At 49.5% G+C, this 20,983-nt stretch overlaps 5 protein-coding genes across 5 annotated transcripts; 2 read left to right on the top strand and 3 right to left on the bottom strand.

Moving 5' to 3' along the window:
* Positions 1 to 423: 423 nt before the first annotated feature.
* On the bottom strand, positions 424 to 3,914 carry PENARI_c009G12438 (NPA1/URB1 family protein; the record flags this gene model as incomplete). The annotated part of the gene is made up of 3 exons (XM_022632081.1): positions 424 to 747; positions 814 to 3,716; positions 3,770 to 3,914. The coding sequence occupies 3 exons, from the start codon at positions 3,912 to 3,914 to the stop codon at positions 424 to 426; spliced, it is 3,372 nt and encodes a 1,123-aa protein (XP_022488174.1).
* Positions 3,915 to 4,460: 546 nt separating this feature from the next.
* Positions 4,461 to 7,398, bottom strand: PENARI_c009G03349 (MCM DNA helicase complex subunit MCM6; the record flags this gene model as incomplete). Its single annotated transcript, XM_022631806.1, has 2 exons — positions 4,461 to 4,577; positions 4,654 to 7,398. The coding sequence occupies 2 exons, from the start codon at positions 7,396 to 7,398 to the stop codon at positions 4,461 to 4,463; spliced, it is 2,862 nt and encodes a 953-aa protein (XP_022488083.1).
* Positions 7,399 to 9,701: 2,303 nt separating this feature from the next.
* PENARI_c009G00744 (uncharacterized protein) lies at positions 9,702 to 11,423 on the top strand (the record flags this gene model as incomplete). The annotated part of the gene is made up of 3 exons (XM_022631722.1): positions 9,702 to 9,786; positions 9,858 to 10,171; positions 10,275 to 11,423. The coding sequence occupies 3 exons, from the start codon at positions 9,702 to 9,704 to the stop codon at positions 11,421 to 11,423; spliced, it is 1,548 nt and encodes a 515-aa protein (XP_022488113.1).
* Positions 11,424 to 12,925: 1,502 nt separating this feature from the next.
* Positions 12,926 to 15,727, top strand: PENARI_c009G07805 (uncharacterized protein; the record flags this gene model as incomplete). Its single annotated transcript, XM_022631934.1, has 3 exons — positions 12,926 to 12,964; positions 13,017 to 14,814; positions 14,865 to 15,727. The coding sequence occupies 3 exons, from the start codon at positions 12,926 to 12,928 to the stop codon at positions 15,725 to 15,727; spliced, it is 2,700 nt and encodes an 899-aa protein (XP_022488228.1).
* A 4,024-nt stretch (positions 15,728 to 19,751) lies between these two features.
* On the bottom strand, positions 19,752 to 20,777 carry PENARI_c009G05838 (uncharacterized protein; the record flags this gene model as incomplete). The annotated part of the gene is made up of 1 exon (XM_022631874.1): positions 19,752 to 20,777. The coding sequence occupies one exon, from the start codon at positions 20,775 to 20,777 to the stop codon at positions 19,752 to 19,754; it is 1,026 nt and encodes a 341-aa protein (XP_022488268.1).
* Between the last annotated feature and the right edge of the window lie 206 nt (positions 20,778 to 20,983).

Here is a 20,983-nt window from a genome sequence, read left to right as displayed (position 1 = left end):
TTGAGCTTATTTGCGGTCAGATTGGAGCGTTTCAGGCGAAGTTGGGATTTGTTGGGCTGTGATTGTGTATTCGAGGGGTAAGTAGAGCAGAGGTGTCCAGCGTGCGATTTTGGTGTGATACGCCAAAAGGCGAAACCCACCAGTTGCACTTTTCAGCTGTGTATCGATATGAGTCGTACCTAGGCTACAGCTACATGTATGCCTTGCTTTTCTAATAATTTGACGTATCTTTCTCTTGTCTGGTGACTAAATCAGCATCCACGGCCTGCTTCTGTTTCTATTAGAATTCCTAGCTTGATGATGTATGACGACAACGAAATATAACCTCAAATCAATACTACAGATACATGCATGAAAGTCAAACGCTGAAAGTCCCTATTGTGCTAATGCAAACAATCTATTAATGTACAAGACGTCCAACATTTATGCCTGTCCCTGAATTTCATCAATGACACGTCCAAGAGTTCCATTACTCCAGCCGTCCACACGCTCCCGATCACAAGTCCCATACAGAGATTTTGCAAGGGCCGAGAGTTGGGCAGCCTCCTTCGCATTGGCTTCGGCAACTTGGATCTGGATCCAGCTGATGATACCAGAGCGGGTGATCAGGGTAGTGCTACCGCCGACTTGGGCGGCACGGTAGACAATGTGTAGGATCTTGCGTCGAGCTGCTGGGCTGAGGGTGGGGGACTGGTAAAGGGAGAGAATTCGTTCAAAGACATTTGCACGTCTGTAGACTTCCATATCCTATATTCCATGTGTTAGCTGGTGTTTCTTTTATAAAGTCTGGGGGCACATTATTAGTTGACTTACAGCCTCGGTGCGGAGCGCCTTGACAAATAGGCCGAGCAGCCAGTCGATCTCATCGAAATAGCCGTCATCCAATTCAGGCTCGTGGAGAAGGATCTTGTCAACCCAGTATGTGGGGATCTTCTCGACTTCCCAGAATGGTGCTTTCTGCAGGAACTTGTTGACTTTGCCGTAGACTTTATGGAGCGGATTTGTGAGAACCGCAAGGCAGTTTGCAGCACATTCACCAACGATCCAAGGAACGGGCTTATCCATGCCAATCGTGTTGACTGTCTCAAGGAGCTCTCCAGTCAGGGTGTAGACCGTGCGCCATTCTGCGTATTTAGATTCCTTGAGCTTCGCCATGAAGCGCACAAGGTTGGCAAAAGCTTGTCTCCGGACTTCTTCGTGCTGAGAACACAGGCAGAGAATCAACTCGGCAATGCGACCTTGTTCCACTGCTTGCTCAACTTCTTCTCTTTCCCACTTGTGCAGAGCATTGTGAGTGGTGCCTTCGGTGGGCAGGAATCCGAAGATCTCGTCGAGGTCGACAGTAGGGGTCTTTTTGGATGACGGCACATTGGAGCCAGAGTCAATATCCATCTTATCGTCCGTGACTACATCCTCTGTACCCTTCAAGGACTTCTTCAGAAGCGACTTAACCTTCTTGGTCTCGGTAGATTCAACCAATGCATCCCGAGCAGCCTTGAGCACATTGGTGCTTTCGCCGGCATGCTTGAGGTTGCCCAGGAGGCTTGCAATCCATGATCCAACGGCAGCTTCAGTTGATTCATCACCGCTCTTGACAACGAACGGCCATTGTTCAACAATGACAGCCACAAGAGCGCTGGCAGTTCCAGACTCATCCTTGGAAAGAGAGTCAAGCATGTCAATGTAGTGCACAGGTTTCTTAGCAACACGAGAAACACAGTTGTCAAAGAAGACCAATTGATGATGCAGAGCCTCAGGCTCCGAGTTCTCGAGGCTTGTCAAGACAGACGCGAATGCATGTGGTGAACTTTGCAAGATGGAATTTTCAACCAGAACAGTTTTAAGCAAGGTAGAGATGCGTCGTGAAGAGTCTTTATCCGCGGTATCCATAAGGACCTTCAAAATCGAAGTGAAGGGTGAATACTGCATGTTGGTAGGCTTTTGCCACCAACGCAGTGAAGCAGATTGTTGGGCGATCTGAAGAAGGCTTTGCAGTTGACTTAAAAGAGACTCGGAATCATCTGCGCCGACGTCCTCGTCTTCCAATCGCTTCAATACATCCACCAAAACTAGAGAAACATCAAAGTTCTCCTCCAAAGCGATGTCGGGCATCACTTCGTAATAGCATGTGAGAAGCTCTGCAACAGCTTCCTGTTGCTGCAAGTCCTCCTTGTCAGTTCGTCGGAAGAGAAGAACAACATCCTTGATAGAGGGACAGCGACGAGAAAACTCCGCGAGCAACTTGGAAGAAGCCTGGTTCCAGAACAGCTGACCCTGCCCATGTTCTCCCTGGAATAGTTTTAAAACTGCCCGAAGCTTAGTGAAAGCGAGAGTCAGAATCCGGACGGCGAATAGAGTAATGATTTCGGCGTTCTGGTTCAGACAGCGGGTCATGATCTTTTGACTGAGAGGACGAGGGAGGATGTTTTCAATGGCAATTGACACTGGCGGGGGTAGGATAGGCTGCTTGTCCTTCCAACCACAGTTGGCCGGAACAGGCAATTGAACAGTTGAGAAGAGGAAAGCAGATTCTGCCATCCATGAAGGCGTAGCTTTCGGGTCCGAAATGAACATAGTCTTTCTGGTGAAGAAATCGGCGACGAGTTCTGGTGCCACCTTGAAGATCGTGACCAGCAATTCAATCTGGAGACTATCCACATCAGGGCGAAGACACTGGATGAGGAAAGAAAGAGAGCCGTTCCGCACGGGGACAGACTCTCTGTACTTATCCACATAGATCGGAGAATCAAGCCCCAATTCAATGCATGCATCATCATCGGCAGGCAGAGTTTCTGGATCAGTTCCAACCGGGTACCAGCCTGTCTCTGGCAAAAGCACACCAAGTCCGGCAGTCTTGCAGATGTTCATCATAATGCGGTGAATCTCATTGGCAATGGAAACTCCATCGGGATTGGGCTCATCAGATTCACGGTCATAACCGTAGAGAGTAACCAGTCGTTCAAGGTTATTGCGGTTGAAGAACTTGCTCTTCGACTTCCGGGACAGACCAGCGTCTTGCACCACATCCCTTTCAATGGCCTTGATGATCTCCATCACAGTATCACGAGGATCCTTCCGAATATGCTCAAGGAAAGACCGAGTGATCTTGTGCTGTTCAATGATATCGCCCTTCTCGGAAGCATGCTGCACCCTCAGGTTCGCAAGCAGATATCGCTGAGCATTGCGTCTGAGAGTTGACTTGTGAGACTCATCCTCGGTCTCCTGTGCTTTGTTGGGAGTTAAGAAGACCTCCAACCGCTTGAAAGTAATGTAACGGCGAAGGTACAGCTGTCGCGCCACTGCTCCTCCATCGAAAGTCACGATTTCAGTGAGCAGACGAAGACACGGCGAGATAAGGTGCTCCTTAGACTTGGTTGCTGTAAGACCGCGGTTAAACAACCTCAGTTGATCTTTCTGCAGCAGATGCTTGCACAGGGCGATTCCGAAATCCCGGAATTCCAACTCTGAAGAGATAGTCTTGAGGAAGATAGCAAGAACGGAAGGGACGTTCGTCAACAGGGGTTCATTGTTGTTGCCATCGCCAAAGGCCCACGACGCAATGAGGTCTGGGAAGCAGACTGCAGTCTCATCCTCTTTTGCGGGGGTACTGATTTGCTTGTCGCAATAAGACTTGAGGACGCGCAATTTCTGCACTTTATCATGGTCATTTTCTGTCTGTCCTATTGATACCAGGAACTCTTTGAACTTGACAATGCCTAAAATAACGTCAATTTCTCAGTAGCTTCGTGTGGCTGTTTGCCTGGCTCACCTTGCCTCGCCAACGGGGCATTCTGCTGGACGGCCAACAGCTCACGGAGCTGGGCCGCGGATGTAATTTTAATCTGTTCAGCTGGGTTCGGATCATCGAGCTTTCTTCTCTTGGCTCGAGATGGATGCTCCATGACGTGTGACATGATTGATGAGTTGCGGTGTTGTATTTTTTTTTTTTTAATCTTTAGATGGTCGATGCTATCGAGATTTCAGAGGCGTTTATTGGTCAGATCCGCTCCGCAGTGCTGGAATGGGCAATACACCGCCTCTTTCTGCCAACTTAATAGCACTCACCGCCCTTTGATCTCCACGGTCATTATCAAGTCGATCCCATCAAGTTACATGCACTGTTGTGCGCAATTATAACAAAGGAACGGCCCATTGTTCACTTCAAGAGTTGCTAACGGCCAGATGTGGGCCCTTGTACATCTGCAAAAGCTATATATAACTTTTACATCATCCGGGAACTAATGTTAAAACTAGTTTGACATGGCAATTGAATTTATAAATCAGTATAATTCATGTCCTATTAAACAACGTAAGACGAAATCAGACGGATATCATCACTCATAACCCCTTGCTCCTTGTATTTAACCCGTTGAAAATGCTAAACACAATCAAGCACCATAAGACAGCATAGAAGAAGAAACATATAACCAGCCCACGAGATTAAAACAGAGTGTCTAGGCTCACATTTCCTCAAAGACACAGTCAGGATGCATGACATAAAGAACCTTGCCGTCATCTTGCTGGGGCACAGAATCGTCAGTGAGGCCAGATCCAGAGATACGCAGCAGCAGTTTGTCCTATAGAATGAATGTGTTAGTGGGCACGTTCAATGGGGTGATGCGAGGATCGATAGAGAAAAATATGGGAACTAACCTTGACCATGCGCTTCATGACCTTGACAGCCAACTCACGCTCGCGCTCCAAGTCTTCTGCCGTATTCAATTCACCTTCGATTTGCTCCAAATACCAAAGCACAAGGTCTTCTTGCTCAACACCCTCGCCGGAGTTCACCTCGTCTTCGTGCACACGTCTCACGATCTTGTTTAGGATCTTGGCATACTTGTCGTAGGTGATCTTGGTCTTTTGGCGCTCGGCCTGGGCGGAGACTTGGGGAGCTTCAACGTCGCGCATAGGGCTATCGCCTTCGTTATCGCCATCTCCCATCTCCTGGTCCTCATCGGCGTTGTTTGTGCCACCAGATACTTCCTCGTCCATTTCAACATCGTCCTTCTCGACAGTCACGATACTCTGTCGGAGGAGATCATAGGCTTCGATGACGAACTTGGGAACAATTTCCTCAACGCAGTTGGCTTTGGCAACAGCCTCTGAAAGACGAATCAGAGACTCAAGCTGACGGACAGTGATACGGTAAGAAGAGCGGCCGATGCCACCTTGGGAATCGTTGGTGCGCAGCTCCTTATATTTCTCGACTAGCAGAGTCTTTGCCTCATCAGTGAAAACAGGGCGGAATGTACGTGCGAAACGGATGTAGCGTTGCAGTTGTTCAGTGCTCAACTCCGGCTCCACGGCCTCATCTCGGTTCATGTGAACGTTGACAATGTGCTCGGCCAGATTGCGGTCAACGGACTCCTTGGGGTCATCACGGATGACAAAGAATACATCGAAACGACTCATAATTGGTGCACTGAAGTTCAAGTTGTTGCGAAGGGTGGTCTTAGGGTCGTAGCGGCCACCAACGGGGTTGGCGGCGGCAAGAATAGATGCACGAGCATTCAGAGTAGTGTGGATACCAGCCTTGGCAATAGAGATGGTCTGCTGTTCCATGGCTTCGTGAATGGCGACTTGGTCGTGGATGTCCATCTTGTCAAACTCGTCAATGGCACAAATACCACCACCGTTTGCAAGCATCAGGGCACCAGCTTCGATTGTAAATTCTCCTGTCTCGGGATCCTTCACGACGGAAGCAGTCAAACCAGCAGCGGAAGAGGCTTTACCACTGGTGTAGACTGCGCGGGGGTGCAAAGAGCAGATATACTTCAAGAACTGACTCTTACTGGTGGATGGATCGCCAACAATACAAATGTTGATATCACCACGAAGTTGCAGGCTCTCAGCCTCTGTCGATTTGGCAACACCACCAATCAACTGCAAAAGAAGACCCTTTTTAATCTGGCGATGACCCCAAATCATCGGTGCAATCGAGTCCACCAATCGGGAGTAAATGTATTCTGAGTGCACGAGCTGTTTGAGGTCCTGCACCTCAGCAGGTGTGAGACTTTGCAGGAAAGCTTCTTGGGCTGATTCATCCCCGGTATCAGCCTCCTGGTTCTGATTCAAGGAAGCCAAAATGTTGTTTGACTGGCCACTCAATTGCTGTTCTGGCTTCTGGCCGGGGGTGGTTGTGTCTGGCGTGACCATGCAAGAAAGGAAGGCCAGTCGGTAGGTCAAATCACGGACTCCCAGGGACTTTAATCCAGAGACTCCGCCACCGCCAACCTCGTTGCCTCGGAAGGAACCGTTGTCACGGACTGCTTCAGGGCGAACACCGGGAAGACCAAGTTGGCTGACATCGGGGACGACAATCAAGGTACCGGTGAAGATGCAGCGTTCACCAGCCTTGGCACGGTCAACCATCTCACCACGCAAGATCACATCCATTGTCCGTGGCATACTACCAGTGGGGATCTCGTGCGATGATTCCTGGAGCTTGACCTTTTGCCAATCGACGAATGTACTCTTTCCAATGTCGAGACGCCATCCTACTCGGTTACCACAGGTGCTGTTGGGGCACTCTGTTGGCTCTGTGTACTTGAAGGTCTGCTCCACATTCGGGACGACAGTCTTGCAGCCTTCACAAATAAATGTTCCGAGCGACAATTCCGGCCTGATTTCGGAGGTCCGTGTGACTGTTCCCGAGACAGACAACAATTTACCAATCTGGTTTGTCCGAAGCTGTCGCAATCTGGAAACCAAAGGTAGGTTGTAAAATGCAAGGGCAAACAGTTTGTCGGTCTGCTGGTGACGGGTCTTCTCGCGGATTTGACGCTCGAGGTCGGGGTTGTCAGAAACGCCCGCGTACGCGGAGGCAACGGAAGTACTGGCTTGCGAAGAGGCGCTAGCGGTCAATCGGTGGGAGACAAAATATTCTGGTTCGTACTTGGCGATGAGGTTGTGGAGCGCCTTCGTGAGGAAAGGTTGGAATCGGTAGTATTGTGTGGCGATGGCATCTGCAAGAATAGGATTCTCCCAGGATGTGAGGTGGGTGAAATCAACATAGAGAGTTGATAGCTCGAATTTTTTCATGCCCTTGATCTGCGCAATGTAATAGTTCTTGCTGAGAACCTGTCCCGATGATGGTGGCGCTGATGATGGCGGCTCATCCACGAATGTCTCCAGCAGCTCCTCGAAGTTCTGCTGAACCTTCTCTCCTGCCTCATCGATTACGGGTGGGGGGCCAGGGGCATATGGGTTTCGAAGACGGCTGACTGCTGAGTTACCAGCTCCTACGACTCGGTCATCAGGAAAAGCATTCATATCACTCATTGGACCATTGCTCTCCGAGCGCCGAGAGCTAGGGAGGTTATCGGATTGGAAGTTCTCACGAGCAGGGCCAGAGCCCAACTCGGACTGAATCACAGCATCAAATAGCGAAGACATGGCAGAGAGCGAACGGCCTGAATGGGGCCAGTTAGAAGGGGTATCAAGCTCTCACGTCTGAAAAATGAATGTGGAGAGGTGATAGCGTGGACTCGGTGGGATTGCTATCTTAGTTTTTCGCGGGTCTCCTTGGGCAACGCGCGCGACGCGAACGCGTGAACGGGAGAACAATTGATCCTCTCCGACGCGTTAAGTGGTTTCTTATGTAAGTCCTTATGTGATCAGTTTGAATCCTTTGGGACGTGGCATATAGCCGTGTCACGGGACCACCGAGTGGGTAGGGGGTGGTCCCGTGACACGGCTAAATCTATACTGGTTGAGAAGAATCGGTCTTCTCCTGTATTGGAGTGAAATCTATGGCCAATCTGATCCCTCTCGCCGCTATATGCATCATCCCTAGAATGGTTATATATCACTGCGCTTCCCTGTTGTTCTGTGGGTTGTGGAGCATGGGAAAAAAGAGCTCGAAAAAAAGAAAACATTTAAAGGAAGCGTCCTATAAGTTACAGTAGTCAATGTGATAGAAATTCTAGCAATGACATCGCAATCCTTCTGCTTATAAGTCGTCAAACCCGAGCTGGGTCGTGCACCAGGGGTCAAGCAGGAGGCAGTCTACGAGTTGCCTGCTGACAAATGCCATCCAGGTCGAATAGGCACACGTCTGCCGGCGATCTCCCTTCAACTACCGTATGTTGCTCGGCGAAAGATCTGCAGACGGGTGAGAGGAATAGGCCCTTAGGGTGGGCCCAGGGAAGATGGTGACGTTCCAAATTGCTGTTGGCATTCTAGCCGCGTCTTGCTCCCACACCTCGGCAAACCCGGCGATCCGATTTTTATCCGCTTGAAAATTTGATTATGAAAATGTTCACAAAGATGAGAGGAGCACCGCACAAGAGCTTGACATCATATTTCAGCTCTTCTTTGGACTGCAAGTGGTTCAAAATAAACAGGCGGTTGTGGCTGGGTTGATAGATCTAAACCCGGATCGAGCTCCTTGCGCGCTGAGTTTGGCAGTTGAAATCCGACTCGATGTCTTCCTCGGCACTAGTCAACAACGTGGCGGGTATCCATTTCGTCCGTTTTGAAATGAGCCATTGGTTAATAGCTTAGTGGAGAGAGCTTGGCATCGTGATCCTGAAGAAATCGCTGTGGAGTCGAAGAGCCGACGGGTTTTCTGTGAATTTGGAAAACTATTTCACTCCTGAATCAGGGATGTTTTGACTTAACTTCGGCTATAGCGACGCAATACGGGGATGTTATCTTATCAACCTCGATGATGCTACCACACGTTAGTATAAAATATGAACCCGTTCTGTTTGGATTCTTTTGGCCGTCGAGAAGAGTGCTGCAAACCTTCTTACGCTATCCACAGAATATAGAGGTAGTTTGCTTGGGGACCATATATCTAAGGTATGTGATAGGAATCATAGCCGGGGCATCTGAATCGATCTATAAGTGTGGCAAGGATGTAATTGGAAGTAGAAGGCGCCGAAGTTGTATGCATCAGGTCAGTAGTGTAGCCACCAAGTCTCATCGCTCGTGTTAAGTCTATTGCCGCCGCTTCAAGCTTGGCATCTGCGTTTCATCATGCAGCTGACTACTTTATACTTTTGTCAGTACAGTGGCTAAGGATGAACTCGAATAGAGAGATGTATATGGTCAGTCATAGTTGCAGTGCTCGAAAGTACCTGATCAGACACATCATAAAGAAGCAAAGAAGGAGAGAAGCGGGCCTATGTAGTAGCGACCTATGTCCCAATCGGGTAATAGTAGATACTGCTTATGTAACATGGCCCCTCTACTCGAGCTGGGAATGGTCGGATCTTCGTCCCATCCAGGCAAGTGGCTGCGTTACGTTCTAAACCCTCTCAGGTGCCTGGTGTCATAACCGTTGACGTTCCTGTGCCACATATATTCCTGATCCGATCCAGTTCCCGTACGGGGTCTATGTCGGCCCACAAGGATCCCGGTGTCTGCTGGTTTAAGACCCAAAAACCCCCAGCACCTTCATTTAAGACCCATATCACATCTCATTCCCCCCTCGGGGAATTACTCCCCCCCCTCGCTTTGCATTACGTCGTATGTATAATTACCAATTTGCCTGTTTCGGTCACATCCTCCCCTCCGAGACCCTTCGCGCATAGTCACCTAACCCTGTGACCTTTATAGGACGTGCATCTTGCGATGGTTTCTTCCGAATCCCGAGTCCTTGACTGGAGGAATTTTGTTGGTCGTCGGTTCGGTATGCAGCTGTGAAAGATTGCATCACGTTGAAGGAAGTCTTTTATCTTCCGCATCTCGATATGTCTGGGAACGAGGAGCCGTTGGTCAAATCAACACTGGCCTCAAGTGCTGTCCCTTCGGGCCAACCTGAGCCGGAAGCTTCGGGTATGCTTTTTTTTTACGCACGAGAGAAACTCGAGCACTCCACAGCGGCTAACATATAGAATTCATTATAGCACCCTCTGGCAATGGCCCTCAAACTTCGAAAGCCGGACGCCGACGTCGCGCTCCCGATTCAAAGAACAAATTACCCAAGAGTCAACACTTCTACTTTGTCGATTCGAACTCATCGTCTAAAGAAAAGCGCGCTCATGTTATGCGCCATCATGTACAAGAGAAAAGAAAGCAGCGCAAGATGTCACATGGCTCCGCGGAGAAAGCTTCGGATGGTATCACATGGCCGGTGAAGGCAGATGCAGGACTCATCGCCGACACTGAATCGGATGCGTCTTCGACAGTGGCGCAAGAATCTTCCGACAGTCAATTTTCGGTATGGGAATTGCTTTCCTCCAGTCGCTCCAAGTCACGGTTCTGGCAGTCTAGCTGCGAGGTTGTTTATACTGGTGATGTTTACGGATGCTGATGGTGTGCAGCAACTTCAAATTAGGTTCTCCAATGTGACACCACCCTCTCAGCCTCGTCCACCACTACACATTGGTTCGCCTGTCACAATACTCGATGCTTCTCGAAAAGATCCATTCGACAGTCTTCCAATGGAATACGACCCCGAAGATCTCGAATTGGCCGACTATTGGACAAGCAAGTTAACATATTGGTCTGGGCAGAACCCCTACTTAAAGAACCAAATATTCCGTACAGCAATGGGGCACCCTCTCACATTCAAAGCGGTCGTCCTTGCATACTGTGCGCGGTGGAAAGCACAACTATACGGCATGACAGACAGCTTGGAAATACAGCGCCACGTCGGTCAAGCCACCAAACTCATCGAAGAGGCAACCTCGGGCTCCATGCAAGTGAAAGCGGATGAACTTGCAATGGCATTGGCTGGAATGGCCTTGCATGAGGAACGATTCGGGAGTAAACAGAAGGCCCAAGTCCATGTCGATCGAGCCGTTCAACTTATGCGGCCGCGAACCGGAAGCAACGTACCCGTGGAAGCATTCATACACTACGTGCGATATATTATGACACCTGAAATGCCCAAGATCAACCAGGCCGAGCAAAACTGGCTACTCACATTTCTCCGTGGCGCCGAAGATCTAATGCGACTGCACAACACGCCAGGGTACCTCCTCAAAGCACCTCACCGACTCAAAGCTTTCCAAATGGAGAGCCCACTATTCTCTCTACTGTCCAGCGGCCCGCGTCCCTCTCAGGTCCCGCAGGCCTGGCGCATATATGTGGTTCGCGACGCACAGACCCAAGAGGTCAGCCGAACCGCAGCCCTCATCTATATCACAGCTGCACTCTGGTATTTCCAAGATTCCCCCGATAAAACCGATCGGTTCCTGGCCCAGTTGTGCACCATGGTGAGGCAGCACCACCTTGACCAGGATCCAGCTTGCGAAACGCTACTCTGGTTACTGCTGGAGGAAGGGTATGATTCCGATTTACGGGACCCCGAACGTGGTTGGACTACAGGCGAGTTGCTCCGATGTCACAAGCAACTCCGACCCGACCTTCAATTCCAATTTAACGAGATCCTCATGAGCTTCCTCTCTCTGCACACACCTATCCGCGGAGTCAATCTCTTTGAAGAGGAGCTCCAACTTAGGCAATAAATGCAATTATTATTATTTTTTCAGATCTGATATCACAAATGAAATGGCTTGGCAGGACCCAAAAGCTGGGAAAGTGTAATCGTCATAGAGGCCACGGGTTCGGCAGTGGAACCAGGGGAGCTGACTCGCTTGTAACCTCGGACTCCACAGATCGTTTCTGCTTTGGGGCATTGGAGAGAGATACCGAACACTGGTACGCCGACACTATTCCGTACACCGCAAACGATCTCAGCACTTTACATTTACACATTTTAACGTGAGAGATCGCCGATCACCACAAGATATGGCACTAAATGACTATCATGACGGTCTTGATTGGATTGAATCCATGACACAGTGCCCATGGTTCATGCGCATTCCACCTGCTGAACATGTAGATTCCCCCGAAACCCCCTTTTTCCAGCTGTGGCGCAAAAATGCAGCCCCGTTGTGGTCTGGGGTGCGTCCAAGGCGTGGAATGGAAAGATGTCGAGAAATGAAAAGAAATGAAAAGAAAATGGAAAGACATGAAACGAAAGAACAAAAGGCAAACATTGAACTCGCAGGAAGTCTCATGCAAATCTGGGCCCATCAGATCCTTGTCAATAGTGCAGCCCACTAGCTACTCTTGGCGGCCAAGCTAGTGCCAACGCAAAATCTTCATTTGATGATCCTCGTATATCGGGCTTTGTGATTTACACGTGTGATAGACCACATTAGTGAGTTGGCAATTTTAATGAAATCCAGACATGCCTGAGTCTTCTCCGTATATTCTTACCTGGCATACTGGGTGCTAAAATGTGTGCCTTTTCCGGACTTTGACCTCTTTGGTGGAGACAGAACCCCTGGATACCCCCAAGGGACACTCATATCGAACCAAATAACTGTTATGTTATGTGTGAAACTGAGACGGGAGAAGATTGTCTCGCACGGCACCTTGCGTAACCATTTGAACATCCCTGTTGCCTGAGCGTCATGATCGACGTCGGGTGAAGTAGCTAGAATATAGACATGTGGCTTGCTGTGGCGGTGACTCGGTCTTCTCCGCGGGCTGGGGGCTGGGGCTGGGTCAACGCGATGCAGGCATTAACAAAAGACGAAGAATGAAGACAACGATCCACACGAGAGACGTCGAAAAGAGTCATTGACTCCAAGGAACCGGACTATCACAGGTCGCATCTCGGCGTACCAGTGATTGCAAGTCTGGATCGATCACTCGCCACCAGGAGTGGAGGCCCGAACAGGGGAGTAACACTAGAGTAATTAGTTCGTCAACGCATACTCTAACTGAAAGAGGCAAAAAGAGACAGAAAAGGGAAGAAAAAATCCCCCTTGTAAAGAGATGCTCCAATTACGTAGACGAAGATCGATCGTAAAACATGCCCCTCTCGCAACCTTAAGCTTTCTCTTTTTTTTTTCTTTCCTTTCTCCATACACCTGGGGAAGCTCAACCCCCTTCGACACACTCGTGTTTGACTTCTTGAATATACTATCTACACCTGTCTAACCTCTAATCGTTCACTATGGCCGACGTCGGTGTTCACCGGCTGATGGCTCGCGCGGTACGTGTGCCTGGCCACAAAAGCTGAAGCTTGTTTACTGACTGGAAACTAGGACGACCCGTCGACTGCGTCGCCCTCAGCGTCAGGATTGGTGACGACCCTCGTTCCTGCCTTGTTGTCTTTCGCCGTGATGGTGATTCTGTTCATTATCCTGCGAAAGACCAATCGCAGGATGTACATGCCCCGAACCTACATTGGATACCTGCGAGGCTGGGAGCGCACCCCCGATACCCCGACCGGCTTGGTGGACTGGATCAAGGCCATGTACAAGCTTCCCGATACATACGTTCTGCAGCACCACTCGATGGACGCCTATCTGCTGCTCCGATTCCTGAAGATGTGCTCTATCTTGCTGTTTGTCGGCTGCTGCATGACTTTCCCGGTGCTGTGGCCCGTCAATGCTACCGGTGGTGGTGGTCAGACGCAGTTGAACATGCTGTCTATTTCGAACATTGGCAAGAATTCGTATGCGCGCTACTTTGCGCACTGCTTTATCTCCTGGATCTTCGTTGCGTTCGTCTTCTTCATGGTTACTCGCGAGCACATCTTCTATATCAACTTGCGCCAGGCTTACCTACTCTCTCCTGCCTATGCCAATCGCATTTCGTCCCGCACTGTTTTGTTCACTGCGGTGACTTCTGATCTCCTGAACAAGGAGAAGGTCCGCACCATGTTCGGCCGCGACAAGGTTAAGAACGTCTGGGTCGCTTCGGATACCAAGGAGCTCGAGGAGAAGGTCAAGGAGCGTGATAGCGCCGCGATGAAGCTCGAGGGTGCCGAGACTAAGCTCATTGTTATGGCTAACAAGGCCCGCAACAAGGCCCTGAAGAAGCAGGGCTCGGCTGAAAACCCCGAGACTGAAATTGGTGATGGCCAGTTCGATGATGAGTCTGGCTCTGTCGCTGCTCGCTGGGTCCAGGCCAAGGACCGTCCCACTCACCGTCTCAAGATGCTGATCGGCAAGAAGGTTGACACTATCAACTGGGCTCGTGCCGAAATTGAGCGTCTCACCCCTGAAATCGAGGAATTGCAGGCTAAGCACCGTGCCGGTGATGTCAAGTTGGTCTCCTCGATCTTTGTTGAATTCTACCACCAGGCCGATGCCCAGGCTTCTTACCAGTCTGTCGCTCACAACCTCCCTCTGCACATGAGCCCTCGCTATATCGGCTTGGACCCTACTCAGGTTATCTGGGCCAACCTCCGTATCAAGTGGTGGGAGCGTCTCGGTCGCCATGCCGCTACCATTGCTTTTGTCTGTGTTTTGATCATCTTCTGGGCCATCCCAACTGCTGCTGTTGGTGCCATCTCCAACATTAACGCTTTGATCGACAAGGTTCATTTCTTGAGCTTCATTAACAGTGTCCCCTCATGGATCAAGGGTGTTATTACCGGTCTTTTGCCCGTTGTCCTAATGTCTATTCTCATTGCTCTAGTTCCTATCATTCTTCGCTTGATGGCCAAGTGGGGTGGTGATCCCACAGCTGCCTCTGTTGAATTGACCGTTCAGAACTGGTTCTTCGCTTTCCAGGTTGTGCAGGTCTTCCTGGTGATTACTCTCGCCTCTGCAGCCACCAGTGTTGTGACTTCCATCATCAAAGACCCTTCTTCGGCTGCCTCGCTGCTGGCCAACAAGATTCCCCTCTCGGCCAACTTCTACATTTCCTACATTATCCTCCAAGGATTGTCATTCAGTTCCGGTGCTTTGCTCCAAATTGTTCCTTTGATCCTCGGAAAGATTCTGGGCAAGTTCCTGGACAGCACTCCCCGTAAGATGTACACTCGTTGGTCGAATTTGTCTGGTCTTGGATGGGGTACTGTCTACCCTGCCGTCACCCTGTTGACTGTTGTTGGTAAGTTTGCCCTTGGACGGTTTGTTTGATACAATTCTGACTCTTCATAGCCATTACCTACTCTTGCATTGCCCCATTGGTCATGGGCTTTGGTACTATCGGTCTATACCTCTTTTACTTCGCCTACCGGTACAACCTCCTGTACGTGTCGAATGCCAACATCGACACCCAGGGTAGATGTTACCCCCGTGGTCTGCAGCATCTCACCGTTGGCTGCTACCTGCTGATGGTCTGCCTGATCGGTCTGTTTGCCATGGCCTCCGGTTCCAACCAGATTGCTGTTGCTCCTCTGATCCTGGAGATCATCTTCCTTGTCTTCGTCATTCTGTACCACATCTCGATGAACGGCGCCATGGAGCCTCTCCTCAACTACCTGCCAAAGAACCTCGAGGCCGAAGAAGAGGCTCTTCTCGCCGCCGAGAAGACCACCTTCAACCCCGATGAGAAGTCCCAGTCCGACGGCACGAACGTCCCCGCCAGCTCCACCATCGCTCCCCGCGACAGTGGCGTCGCCGATGTGAACAACAGTGTCGGCAACGTCGATTCGGCTGAGAAGGGTCTGACCGAGGCCCCATCCACCCCTTCCAAGGCCAACATCTTCACCAAGTTCCTCCGCCCAGACCGGTACAACAGCTACCACGAAATGCGCAAGTTGGTCCCCACCACGGAGATTATGCCCACGTACTCAGCCGAGGCCGAGCGTGATGCCTACTGCCACCCCTCCATCACCGCCCAGGCTCCTCTCCTCTGGATTCCTCGTGACCCCCTCGGCATCAGCAGCCAGGAAGTCGCCCACACCATGCGCGTCATCCCCATCACGGACGAGGACGCCTGGCTCGACGAGAAGTGCAAGGTCAACTGGAACGTGTCCAAGGGCGAGCCCCCCATCTATGAGGAGAAGATCGCCTACTAAGCGCCATACCTCCGCACTTCCGTCTTTCGTCGAACGATATCTCAATCCGGGTCAAGGGATCTGCCCTTGTACACACATACACATGACTTGGCATGTCCCCGACTCGGTTTCGGTAAACTGTGATACCCAACCGATCGTCTTAACCACCGATCAGCTCTAATCAAGGCTTTTTTCTTTCTTCTTTTCTTTCCAATCTCTGTCTCTTTATGTCTATCTGGATCATCTAGGATTGGCTTGGGAGTCCACATCTACTTGCTTTTGTACATGTAGCTCTGGCCTTTCTCTTTTTCTTTTCTCTATAATCTTAAATGTTAATTGGTGGTGAGATGTTCACGCGTCATGTCGATATATGTGTTGCAACTTGTGATGCTCGCCACGAAGTTGGTATACATGCGTACACGTCCTTTGTTTCATGCTTGATGATGTCTTGCGTCTTGGCTGATGTACCTGTACTATATTCATCTTCCCCTCTGGGGGTTTTCACAAATCGAATGATATTTTTTTGATTTGTGTGTTTGTTTTTTGTAGGTTAGGTGTATTTTCGTCTGATCTTTTGACTTGATACTGAGTACTATTATATAAGGGGTGTTCACTCTGTTATAGATTACAGAGTAGTCGACTGTACGGAGTATTGATCCCATGATATCTTCGCTCCCTGGTACGTACTCGTAGTCATCGGCTGGTCTTCGGTCTACTTTCGTCTAGAGTATATGTGCATACCAGTTTTGGGCTACTGACGTTTTGGGGTGGTAGGGTCCATTGTTTTCTTTTCTTATTGAACATCACTTGGAGGCGGAACAATGTTGAGTTATGACCCAAGATATATATCAACGCAATTCCGTTGTTAGTGATGACCATATTGACTTTAAAGTGACTAGCAAACCAAGCGTGCGACCTAATAAACGCTTCAATATTCTATATCATTCGACTCAATATCTATATGAAAAGAAATGACAGAAAGGTAAGGTGGTGCCCAGGATCGAACAGTCCACAGTGAGAATCATTAGGTACTTTTGTCAATTGAGGTACATTTAGCCTCACCAGGTCCATAATTACTGCTATACACAACGTACACAACGTATTAAATAGCACACACATCTGTTTCATTACAAGTAAGCTTCTTTTGAGTGGTCTTCAACCTCGATAATCCTACATAAACTATATGTATGCCCTCCCATATCGAGTACACGCAAGCGACATCACCACTCATATCGACGATATCAATACGAAATATGCACGTATCACGCATCACATCGACATACGCGTACAAGACCGTAATAAACTCGTCATGTGCCACGTAATACCGTATTTCAAGTATGGATATCACCACCCCAGGATCTCCCACATGAAACAAGAATACGTGTACAAACGAACAGGATGTGTAGTCCATTGCATGCATATTTAATTTATCAAATCGCTCTACTATTTCAGATACATACTTGTAAACCCCTTTATCAAACTAGGATCCTGCGAGACCCTCTTGCCTACCCGGGACATGAGACCGAGTTTTCTTGTATAATCCTGCTCGCATCCTGGTACTGGCATTGGCACCACGGCAGATAAAGACTCATCCTTGTCCTTCAGGTAGCCATTGGCGTGATTGACGGTGGTGGCTTGCTCTCTTCCTTGTCACCTGTCAATTGTGGCTAGCGGGGTGGGGTCCATGTACTGTATATATAACTGTATGGTGATACTAGGTCTTGGTTACGCTTAAAGGCTTGCGATAACATAAGTTAAAATATAACTCTTTCTTCCAAGGTTGCATTTATATGGCATTCTCCACTGGGACGGGAGAGAAGCTAACAACTAACCCGACCCTACTCCGTAACATTCACTCTACTACACCTATAAGACACCGTTCACCACTGTTGAATACACAGTCTTCCCACCCCTCCACCCCTCCAAACTACTGCATGGTACTTTTGCAATTGCGTAAAATACAAGAGCTATTTTCCGGACCCCCCAAAAAAGGAGTGATGCGACTCCACCCCAGCCGAGCCACAAAGGGGGTCGATCACTCCCAGGGGAACGGGCGCGCGGGGCAGGAGCGGACTCTACAGTAGCTAAGATATAGGCTTGTGTACGTATGTATTACCTGCCATACTCCATACTGTATGAACATAAGAAGCCGTTGACGGCCAATTCAACCCTTTAATCTACTCTAAGTTCAAACTAAGAGGTCGGTTACATCGCGATGGAACCTTCGATTGAAATTGTCAGTGTTCTAGAGGCTGGATGTGCTCAACGTGAGACGCCGGCCGTCTCTCAAAGGTACGAGAGCCGCGACGACATACTGTACTCGGGAATTAAGCTAATTTAAGAAGCGCGCTCGTACTCCGTACAAATGTACTGTATGGACGTAATACGAGCGGACCATGGTAAGTTAATCGTAATCGTAAATGTCCACAATGACGGCTTATATGTCCCCGACAGTGAACAACATCCCTGTCTCGGCGATATAATTGGCGGACATCTAATAAATGCCCTCCATCCATGATCGACCAAAAGACCACAAATTCGCCCTTCTACATGTATTATACTGTAGTCATGATCCAGAACCCACACATCCACACTCCTACAGTATAAGAGGCGTTCCCGATCTGGATACCCATAATATAACTTATGCCGTGTCTTAGAAGTACAGTAGTTCCCCTATACTCAACAGAAAATGCGGATCCCGCGCTCGTTGAAAATCAAGGTTATCCTTGCTATTTGGAATCGTATTGCGCAAATGCCTGTGCCTCATGCTCGATGATGTAGATGCCGTGCATGCACGTACTGCACACACACCAAAGCAGCAGAACACGTACACCTACTTTTAATAGTCAATTCGCCCAGTAAGGGAGGATCACCAGCCAATTGCCACTTTGACCAGACGGTGCAGGTTACGGTGGGGAAAAGGTATCTGAGCCGCAATCAATTCGAGAAGGTAGTTCATATAGAGGGTCAGATTTAATATAAATCTTTTCGCTTTGAGGCTTTCTTTTCTTTTTTTTTTTTGCGCCCCGTAAGCGTTACCCTGGTAGCCTGGCCGCTACTGGACATGGCGCATCCTATCCGAAATTTGTTATTATTAGCCGCGACGCTAGCTCTCTCGCCCGACTGTTTACCTATTCAGGAAGGTTGGGTACCAATCACTCTAAGTGGTGACTTCCCGTGCCAACGCCAACTAAAAGACTCCATCAAACGCTACGCTGGACGATTCGCTCGCTTGAAAATTAGCCAGCGAAGACTTGCATGATCTCTGCCTGTCAGTGCGGACTCAGACAGGGTCTGGGTACCGGTCGTGCATGGGCATGGGACCGTGACGGAGCCAAGTAAGTCTAGGATTCCTACAACGAATGAGAACCAATGAGAAGGACATTTATATATTGTACATGATTAGCGGTGGAACTTGACCAGATCATTGTGGGATGTGTGGGATGTAGGATGTCATGTCGGGGCCGTTACGCCTCCGATTGTAGTACCAGTCTTTGGTGGAGACTACTGTACGCCATCCCCAAGTCCAAGATCCTGAAATTGAAAGTAGAACCTCGATGAAGAGTCAATTTCCAGCCGAAGATTTACTGCAAATGGCTTGGTATAGGTAACGCAGCAAATCCCAAACTCCGTTAGGTTTAATAGAACCAAATCAGTCCCCCCCCCCAAAAAGCAGATAGAAACGCCAGTGCCAACACCGTGCTCTCCTGGAAGAGTCATGAGCTGATGCAAGAGACAGACAGGAGAATGGTATCCCAAAATATGAAAAGCGAGTCCGTGGAAAATGTGATCAAAGGACAGTAGGACAGTAGGAAAGTTGAGCGAAAGACAGGTAGTGAAAGAGTAAAAGAATGGTGTAAGGTATGCGCGAATTCAGAATCACAAATCGATCGCAGTCAAATATGCAGGTAGAGGTCTCCAAAGGCCAATCCGAGACAGAAAATAAATGGTATCCCAACAAATCGAAGGTATCAACTGGCAATGTATACTGGAAGGATTTTCAAGACACGCTAAATCGCTAATATGAGGTGATGTGGTAATAGTCCTACACTCGGATCCTTGATGATCGGAATGCGGAGAGGTCGATTGACTCGGCCGATAGGGAGGAGTTGTCGTCGACTTCGATGGCGCCTGCGGTGGTCGTTGAGGGCTTGCTAGAAGCAATTGCGGCTACTCTGGCGAGTCGCGCCGCGGAAGGGGTCGGGGGTGGTTTGGGAGGTGCATCTTGCGCAGTCCCATCAGCTTGTTGTGCTTCTAGGTCTTCCTGCTGCTTCTTTTCGGCCATAATGCGATCCACCTCGTTGATTGCGGCCTCAAGTAGCATCTTGAATTTCTCTTCCACCCCGTCGAGTTCCGTTCCACAATCGCCAGATCGGAGAACTTGGTAAGCTGCTGTCTCGCAGAGCGAGTGGGCGAGTTCCAGTTGCTTGTCGGCATAGTCGAAGGGCGATTCTTTCCGAAGAACGGTGGATCCAGAGACGCCGACAACCCCAGGTGCAGTCCGGGTGCTCCGGATGCAGGAAAGTGGCGATGAAGCCTGTGTTGATGCTGTGCTTGGCATGTTCAAGTTCGGGCCTCGGTTCAGAATACCGGCGCGGATACCAGTACGCGGCATCATTGCCATCTTCGCTCGTCGCATGTTGTTCCTTGCCACTCCGATGTCCCGAACAATTGCCTCGAGCGTCTTCTGTGTGTGACCATCGTATTCAATAATGACATTGTGCCTCGTGCTCACAAACGCGTACTCTTCATTCGACTCGACAGATGGGGCATCGTCGGAGGGTCTCTTGCGGCCTGAGCGTTGACCGACATCGGGCGTGTCGCTGGGTGTCACCGCCGCGGGAGGTTCTGGGCTGGGCTCTTTGCGTTGTGCGATTGGAACGAGATCATCAGTGTGGATTGAGCATACGGAGCTGTGTTTGCGTCGGCGGGGTTTGAAGTTCGCGTGGCGTCTGTAGGCTGCAGAGTATTCATTGTGTTTGGTGTGGGTGTGTGCTGCAAGCTCTGATACGCGGGTAATCCACGCAGGGAGGTTGTCTTTCATGTGGGTGAAGGCCACCAGAGCATCCATTGATGCCATCACTTTAGATGTTTGTCTCTTGAGGTTACCACGTTTCCGCAAGTCGGATATATAGATTGTAGGGCCGGGATATTAAATGTAAATGGGTAAGCAAGGTGTTCGTTTCGTCATAAATCGTGAGTTCGACCAAAATCGCAATTCGTGGAGGTAGAAAGCTGGAGACAAAATGCTAGGTTGAGCGCGGTTGTCGGGACGCT

The sequence above is a fragment of the Penicillium arizonense genome, assembly GCF_001773325.1.
Source record: "Penicillium arizonense strain CBS 141311 chromosome Unknown PENARI_contig009, whole genome shotgun sequence".
Classification (NCBI taxonomy): domain Eukaryota; kingdom Fungi; phylum Ascomycota; class Eurotiomycetes; order Eurotiales; family Aspergillaceae; genus Penicillium; species Penicillium arizonense.
The sequence above is the reverse complement of the archived record's forward strand: the minus strand, read 5'-3'. Positions and strand labels throughout refer to the sequence as shown.